Source organism: Lytechinus variegatus, chromosome 4 (genome assembly GCF_018143015.1).
Source record: "Lytechinus variegatus isolate NC3 chromosome 4, Lvar_3.0, whole genome shotgun sequence".
In the NCBI taxonomy this organism is placed as follows: Eukaryota; Metazoa; Echinodermata; class Echinoidea; order Temnopleuroida; family Toxopneustidae; genus Lytechinus; species Lytechinus variegatus.
The window spans coordinates 8307534-8316373 of NC_054743.1; the positions used below are offsets into that span (position 1 = coordinate 8307534).

At 36.0% G+C, this 8840-nt stretch overlaps 1 protein-coding gene across 1 annotated transcript in view; it reads right to left on the reverse strand.

The window, feature by feature from the left end:
* LOC121412454 (metabotropic glutamate receptor 1-like) overlaps positions 1 to 8247 on the reverse strand; it is a 33205-nt gene extending 24958 nt beyond the window's left edge. The window contains exons 1-2 of the mRNA XM_041605264.1: positions 7974 to 8247; positions 5515 to 5768 (exon numbers count right to left, since the gene is read on the reverse strand). Of these exons, the coding sequence (XP_041461198.1) occupies positions 5515 to 5768; positions 7974 to 8200 (481 nt within the window). The 5' untranslated portion in view covers positions 8201 to 8247. The remainder of the gene's footprint in view (positions 1 to 5514; positions 5769 to 7973) is intronic.
* Between the last annotated feature and the right edge of the window lie 593 nt (positions 8248 to 8840).

Sequence of the window (8840 nt, forward strand, 5' to 3'; positions counted from 1 at the left end):
GTGAGCAAGCGAAGTGAGCACGCAAATATTCCCACTATTTTAATTACAATATCAAATTTTGTGATAGATTTTGACATAATATTCAGAAAATAATATCATATTTTACTTTCTATCTGTCCTTTTATTTCCTGTCCACTTTTATTTGGTCATGATTTTTTAATTTGGGGGGGGGGGGGAGCAACCCGAGCGCCCACCCATCTGTGTGGCTTTGTTCAAAAGGCACCATAATCTTTGTAGCACATAATGAAAGGATTTGAATAAAAAAATCCATGCTCTCCCATAATTCGGTTGAAAAAAAATAATTTTAGCTTGAAGAAGGAATATTCAAAGCTAACAGAGAGCATATTGAAAAGAAATAACAGAATAATTCAAGCAAATAAATAGATCTGAAAATGAATTTGACCGCATGATTTGAAAATTATGGCAAAGATAATGAAAAGGTTAAGAGGAAATCTGCTAATAAGCAAGAAGTCCGATCATCATATTACTCATATTCTGCAATTCTGGCGCAAGCCTCTTTTTGAACCCCCAACAAAAACGTCCCGTGTTCGCTCAAGCATGAACGTCTTTGAACGAAACTAATTTTTTTTAATAGCGTTTGAAAGACCAGACCTTAGAGCACCTATTAACACCAAAATATAGAAATAATAATTTGAAACTAAAATTTTATAGACTTCAAATCTGTCCCGTTTTTTTTTGATACGCACTGTATATCTAAGCGCCGAAATGTCGCAACGAAAGAACTAAATGAAAGGTACTTGAATATGGCTTATGTATTTTTTCAGTATACAATTTACCCTTTCCCTTCTTTTTCCTGATTAAAGACTGTACAATGCTAAACAGCTTTGAGATATTGAAAATCGCAAAAGTGAAAATACGTTGATAAATGAAGGGGGTTGCTAAAAATACGATGGGCCTACACTTAATACAAACATAATGCCTCGTGCAATGTGATATTCAATAACTGATAGGCGCACTCCGTATCAGAGATTTATTATTCAAGGTTAAAATGATAATCTATGTGAGAGTCACTTGAATGAAGCTGAAAGGTCAATATACTTTTAGCATTGTGCATGGCGTCCTTAGTAAATAATACACACATCACTAATCTCATAAAGTGAAGCCCCCTTTTCTCCATTCCCTTCCTTCCTCTCTCCATCTCGTTCCTTCAGTCTCTTTGTCCGTCCGTTAATTTATAGCAACGTTTACCTTTATCTCACTCGTCATTTAAAGCCAAGACCGTATCACCATCAAGTTAATTTGAATAAAACAAAAAATACTTGATGAGCATATTATTATAAAAATCGGATGTAGAATAAGAAAGTATTGTATTTTGGCAATTTGCTCAATCAGGTTAACTTCACAAAAACTGATAAGCATTCCATCCCATAACGCAATACATAATTTGAGTCCTTTTGTACATTTTAAATCACTTAAATGTAATGTTATTTGGGATTTCTTTCAGATAACTTACCCCGAAATTATATTTTTGAAGGAAATTGAAAGGAAATAGTGAGAGTTTTATAATAAAAGTTCTCTTTATTTCCATATTACATGTATAAATGCTTGGTGAAACTTAATCAAACTTAAAAAAAATCCAATATTTTCACATTTCACATAATTTTCACATCTGTTTTGATTAATTGTTGTTTTTGTTGTTGTTGTGCTGATTTGAACTTTCTTTGTGTCTAGATATATATTTTGTATTGGGGTGGTTTGGACTTTGATAAATTTGAATCGTAATGCAAGGGCTTATTGATCGCATTTGGGTCACTTTTGTAAAAAACGCTTCTACTCTTTCACATGAGCACTCGTTCATTCAAACAAACACTGTCGTACAGATTTGGGGCTAGGGGAGGGGATCCCCCCCCCTCCTCCCGAATTTCTCACGACCAAGAAAAAAAAGAGAAAATAAAAAGAGAAGGGTGAAATATCATATTATTTCGATATTAATATTCGATACAAATTGGATTTTTGTTACAAACATGTCAAAATTTGTGCTCGCTCGCTTTGTTTAAAAAAATTACGCGATACGCCAAATCTAGACCCCACAAAATGTTTGTCTCATTACGCCACTGCAAACAAATAGTCAAAAACAAAGAGGTCATTATGTACGTTCCCTCTTAAATATGTTATTTATTTATTTTCCACGATTTTACTTTTAATGAAGTGGATTATGTTAAGGCGACCTTTTCTACATGATATCATCTCTCATTATCTTTATAGTAAATCTTGTCGTGTCCATGCAAAGCGTAGAAACGATGTTAAGGTTCTCAAATGAAATTAAAAATGACTTTTTTTTTCCAATCAGCTGCATGTATTGATAAGTGTAATTAATAACGGCTTGTAAGGAAACAAAACAGATTCAAATCACCTGCTACTGTCTCTTCTTTGATTGCTATCATTATCCTCCAGAGACCCCATCTCTAATACAATCGTTATTATTTGAACGCCTGTGTTTGATTAACTACCCCCTCTCTCTTTTTCTATCCCCTCCCCAGTCATGCAATGTTCCATGAGAGTATCAAGTCAAAGTACTTTTCCGTTTTTATGTTCAAATTATATGCATCATCAGTACTGTTGTCAATGACGCCATATTCTGACAGTCTTGCTAATAGAATAGTGTAACCAGGGAGGGAGTCGGTCCATTATCAAGAGAAGGGCGTTGCCCAAACCTGGACACCAGCTCTTCGAGGAGTGACGGAGGCACAGACCTGAAAGTGGTGCTGTATCTGTCAGGGATAAGGGGTTGCCCTTTCTTTCTACTGATAAATAGATATGAGATGGACGTGCAGGTCGCCTCTTCCACCTTGACGTACATCGAGGGTATTCAGAAAAGTATGTTTATTACATAACTGTGAACGTTTGGGCGAGTAGAAATCCCGTACACAGGTAATCATAATAAAAATTGTATATATAATTTTTATCCTACAATTGCGGACATCTTGTAATATTGCAAATCGATGCCCACCCTATCTGTGACCGTTGCAATTGGTTCGCGTACTGCGGACGTAAATAGCGTTTGTATGTCCTTGGTTTCTTCAGCAAGGAATTCATCCACAGTGTGCTGCACTCGACCCAAGCGAGGTAAATGGGTACCGGTATAGGAAGTAATTCCTCAAAAAGCTGCGTGCATCTGAAAAGGTAGCCTAGCTTTCTAAGCTGGGGGTAATAATAATAGCAGGGCCCGCTGGGAGAACAGTTTTCAGAACTGGTGTGGCTACCCTGGGTAAATATACCGTTATTATTATTATTATTGTTATTATTATTATTATTATTATTATTGTTATTATTATTATTATTATTATTATTATTATTGTTATTATTGTTATTACTATTATTAAATGTAAAGTTTGCTTATGTATTCTCGCTTGTTAACCATGGACAGAACCTATAGTGTAGCCTTTGTTTCCCGCTCCATATATCGCTCTTACAATGCTTATATACTTTCCGTCTAGCTAATTGGCAGATGAGATAAGAACTTAACGGCTCTGCCCTTATCCTCGCTAAACCCTAGAAACTTAATAGGCAAATAGTCCTCATTCATTTTTAACATGTTTATACGTAACAACCATTTTCCTTTTAAATTTGTACCTTTTATTTACATCGAATTTCTATCTATATCTCTTAAGATATGGAGACTTCCTTTTCTTGGTAATGTACCGATTCTCGTTCAGTAAATAATCAACCACTGGTGTAATGAAGTAAAGCCCTTCTCTTATTCACATACCAATCCCTAATGGAATCAATGTGATTATTTCATTCTAAACTTAAAACATGTCGATGATAATGATATTCCGAAGTGAAAGCACATTGTATTGACTGATCACGTGATATGTACGAGTGGTTTGGTCCCAGTAGTATAAGGATCAATAGAACTTGGTTCGAATTTCAACCATATTATTCATGTCATCATCAAGTTCTCAAATCTATAACTGTCAGCTTTATAGTGGGAAATCTTAAAGGCGTGCACCTCATTCAGTATAGCTCTACATACATTAATGTTTTCGCTCTTGTTCATTTAGTGTTATGATTATCAAAATTTGGAAGCTCAATGTGACCTGTAAATTTAAAATATAAAACGATGGTAGAATTGTCACAAAGACTTGGGTCAGTTAAAGTGCATTTACACAGTCGTGTTCAATGAACGATTTCTCAGTTAAAAAATAATCATTTTCATTATTTCGATTGTGGGTCTTTCACCTTCGTCACAATCGTCATGTTTTTGCGTCTACAGAGACGTGGAGCAATAGAAATAACTTTACAGTAATGTCATTTGGCACTGAGCTACGTTTACCACACTCAACCCAGGTAATGTAATAGGATATGTAACATAAATGTATTCCATAAAATGCCATGAAGGCCGACTAGGCAGTTATTCTAAGGGTGGGTAGTAATATGGAGCGCTAATAAACATTGAATTAGGCGCTATGGAAACGTTGCATATTATTATCATTATAAGTTGTTGTTCGATTGAGGGGTCGCGAAAATGCTTTGAAAGCGGAGTGGAGGGCTTGCATAAAGTCACAATTTGATGATTAAAAAAAAAATTGTACATGTTAAATGAACAATAGTGGGGAAGGGGCTGAAGATCGCCGGATCCTTCAAGCTCCAACTCGAAACCGGCGTGGCCGCGGTCTCTGAGAATATCATTAAGGCCCTTTCACTTAATTATTTTGTTTAGAGATACCGTATGCGTTCCTTAAACGGTTCTCGATATACACACATTGAATTTGAGAATTTTAACATACCTAGATCCTGTGTCTGTATATAGGACAGTATATAGAACGTGTTAAAAGTCATATGAAGATATACACGCCATGTTAATTAAAGGACAAGTCCACCCCACAAAAAGGTTGATTCAAATAAAAAGAGAAAAAATCCAACAAGCATAACACTGAAAATTTCATCAAAATCGGATGTAAAATAGGAAAGTTATGACATTTGAAAGTTTCGCTTTATTTCACAAAACGGTTATATTCACATCCTTGTCGGAATGCAAATGAGGAGGCTGATGACATCACTCACCCAATATTTCTCTTGTATTTTATTATATGAAGTATGAAATATTCAATTTTTCTCCCTGTTGTCGTGTGAAACAACTATTAATTCCTCCCTTAACATGTATAATTAGCATTGTTTAATACTACATGGTTCAATCAAGTTGGTCCTTATTGTCAAATCTGAAAAAATGAAATGTTGTACAATACAAACAGTAAAAAAACAAAAGAAATAGTGAGTGATGGACATCATCGACTGTTTCATTTGCATGTCACTAAGTTGTGCATATCACTGTTTTGTGAAAAATAAGTGAAACTTTAAAATGTCATAACTTTCTTATTTTACATCCGATTTTGGTGAAATTTTCAACATAATGATTGTTTATTTATTCTTTATTTATAAACCAACATTTTACTGAATTGCACTTGACATTTAACCGGTATTGTCTAACAATAATTATGTGAAAGGAGTTTAGAGGAATGGAAATGAGGCAAGCTCAGCTGCAATACATACCTGTACAGTTGGATGGTGAATCGAGATGGAAGGTTGATAGGGGTGGATCTATATCTGATGGTGGTAAGAGACAGTTGAATCTCTCCTGCCAGAATCCACGAAACCATGGATTCCTAGTATTGTTTTCAGGACGTAGATTAAAGTAATATGAATCGAAGTCATGGTAGTGTTCGGTGTGAGGTTTGATGGAGATAGCTCCTATTGCTTCTTCCTCGACATTCCGTACAACTTCCTTACGATTTGCCCATCCGTCACTATACATAACGAGAGGGAAAGAATGAAACATGCCATTTTAAAGTATCCATGCAAGTCAAATCCTATAATTGATTCAACACTCACTGGTGGTATATTCCTCTAGATGGGTTGTACTGAATTCAACTCGCGTGTTGTTGCTTTTAAAGAATATTTTGAAAACTTGCTATTGTTATTCCATTCCTAAATGAGAGGAGCTTAATGACTAATTTTATTGACATCATCAACCAATTGTTATAATGGGCAAACTGACAAAGGAACATTGGAATGTGACTTCACCAGAGCTAGCTGACCAGTCCTATTAAAAGTTTTAACAAACGGATGATGTCAGCAGCACCAGCACACAAAAGGCAACTAGGATGTTCAAGTTCAAGTTCAATTTATTAAAAAACCAGACATATTATGCGTACAAATCAATGATCACATGTTACAAAAGAATGCATGATGCAATATGAACGGTTTTCTAAGAAGCACAGCTTGTGAGTGGGGCCCTATACATCTAAATAAGATGAAGATGTAAATGTATAAAATGACAAAGGCGAATACATAATAAACAGATATATCAACTACAAATATGTACAAAATGTACATTAAACAAGTGTCAGCATAAACACAAACCCACTCACACACACACACACACACACACACATGACTAGGGTGGCCAACTACGAGATACTTGTAAAACATAATAGACTCTATGGAAGAAAAAACTTTCTAAATTAACTTAAGGTGGTTTCACACCTTGGCGTTTTAGACAGCGTATGCCCGACGTATCAAAATTTCTCTAAAACGTCGGCATACGCTGAACTTTGATTTTTTTTCAACTCTGGGCGTATACTTAGCGTATTCATAACGAGTTGGACGTATACATAACGTATTAGTAACTTATATCGAACGCTTCGTTAATTTATAAGTAACGTATTCCAACGAATGCTTAGCGTATTGCTGGCGTACACAACTTATGCCCTACGATAGCCTAACTTACGCATAGCGCGCGGCAGCGTATTGCTGACGAACACGTGTCGTAGCCTATAAAAAGGCTGCCGCTCGACTATTCAAATCATAACCGCACGATATATCACCTATCAACACCAACGCCATGCCGAAGAAAACTCCTGTGAACCCCACCTTTATATACCAATTCCTATAAACATGATAAACGTTGTCAATACGCCATAATACGGTAGCTGTAAGTTATAAACACGTTCAGTAAGTTTTGTGGTCGTCCGGAGCACGTCTTCATACGTCAATATACGTTGGAGTTAAGTTACACATACGTTCAAAGCACGTTACTCATAGGTTAAAAGTAAGTTTTAAGGTACGCTGGACATTATCTCGACGTACATCGACTTATGAGTAACTTACGAGTAACGTGTGTCAACGTGTATCAACGATCGCGTAACTTGCCTACAACTTATGGCCCGCGTATGCGGGACGTATGAGCCATACGCTGGCATACGTCGAAAAATTTTGTGCTTGCACAAAGTTTTCGATGACCTCACCGTATGACGACGTATACCAGCGTGTTTTAGCGTACTCTTAACGTAAGCAAAACTTACCCGTAACGTATTCGACGTACGCCAGCGTATTCGCCAAATTCCTCATACGTAGGGCATACGCTGTCTAAAACGCCAAGGTGTGACAGCGCCTTAAGATATTAGATTGTCAAAGAGGTATTTTTTACATTGCACTTTAAACCGATAAAGAGTTGTACAGTTCCTAATATCAGAAGGTAACCTGTTCCACTCCTTGATACAGGTTGTTATGAAAGAATTTAAGGATACATTAGTTCTTACATAAGGTCGATGGATAAAGTTATGTTGACGTGTATTGTAATTGTGTATCTGAGAGTTAAGGGAAATAAGTCTTTTAGTTGGCAAATTTGGGGGCAAAAATTAAGATTAAACGAAAGCATAGAATTATATTGTGAGCATACACTGAGCTATTAAAAGTTCTTAGCAACTTTCATATGATCTGTTTCAGGACTGTGCATTCAGCACTGTATATCAATATAGAAATAAAGTTAAATTTGGATTAAATGGCCCCTTCCAGTTTATTCGGGTCTATACCATTAACATGAGGTTAATACTGCAACATCATTGTATCAATGAATAAAAAGATATTCATATGCATATGTTATTTTCCTTATATATTTTGTTTATGAAGCAAAGATTACCAAAAATTAAAGGAATTCTCAATAAACTCACCTTCCTATAACGAGATATTTGCCAATCTTATCTTTCCTTCGTGTGGCCTTTAAAAGTTTAGTAACAGTGATCCCCTCACAGAAACATACTACAACATGAGCTGTAGGTGCTTTATCCAAGGTATCAACGATCTTATCAAATTCAGAAGGTTTAGATCCACTGGAGATACTAGCTGATGCTGCAATGCATATTCCTCGTTCTTCAGCTAGGGCACGAAATGCCTGCATTCCACTCTCACCGTAGTTACCTAAAGGAAAAATAGGTGTATAGAGGGTATGAGTTTATAGTGCATCATAATTAGGGAATAATTCAGATAAAAGGGGGCATAGACTTTGATTCTTTACAACATGTGATTGATAAAGAAATAATAATAATATGCAACATTTATATAGCGCAATACAAATGTTTCTAAGCGCTGTATACTATTACCCCAGCTTTAGCACAGTTACCCTGATCGGACGCACGAGCAGTCAAGGAAATCCTTCCTACCGGGTACCCATTTACTACACCTGTGTGGAAAGTGGCAAATGCAGATAATGCCTTGCCAAAGGACGCGAGTGCTGCGGTGGGGTTTGAACCCCGGACCTTGTTGTTCAAAGTCCGGAGACTTATCCCCTGAGCCACAACACGTCTACGAAATAAATGTATATAATTTGTTATTGAATTGTTTTTCCCATGAATGCTCTAATATCTATACCAATTATGATTCTATTCCGATTTATGATTCTATTCCGATTTAGTTTTTTTTTCTTATTGATGAAAGAGTTACAAACGTTAGCTGTTATAAAGCTTAAACCATTAACACAGAATACGAATTCAGTCAATTAATTAAAAGGTAGAAGTAAAGAAAACGTATCATAAATACCC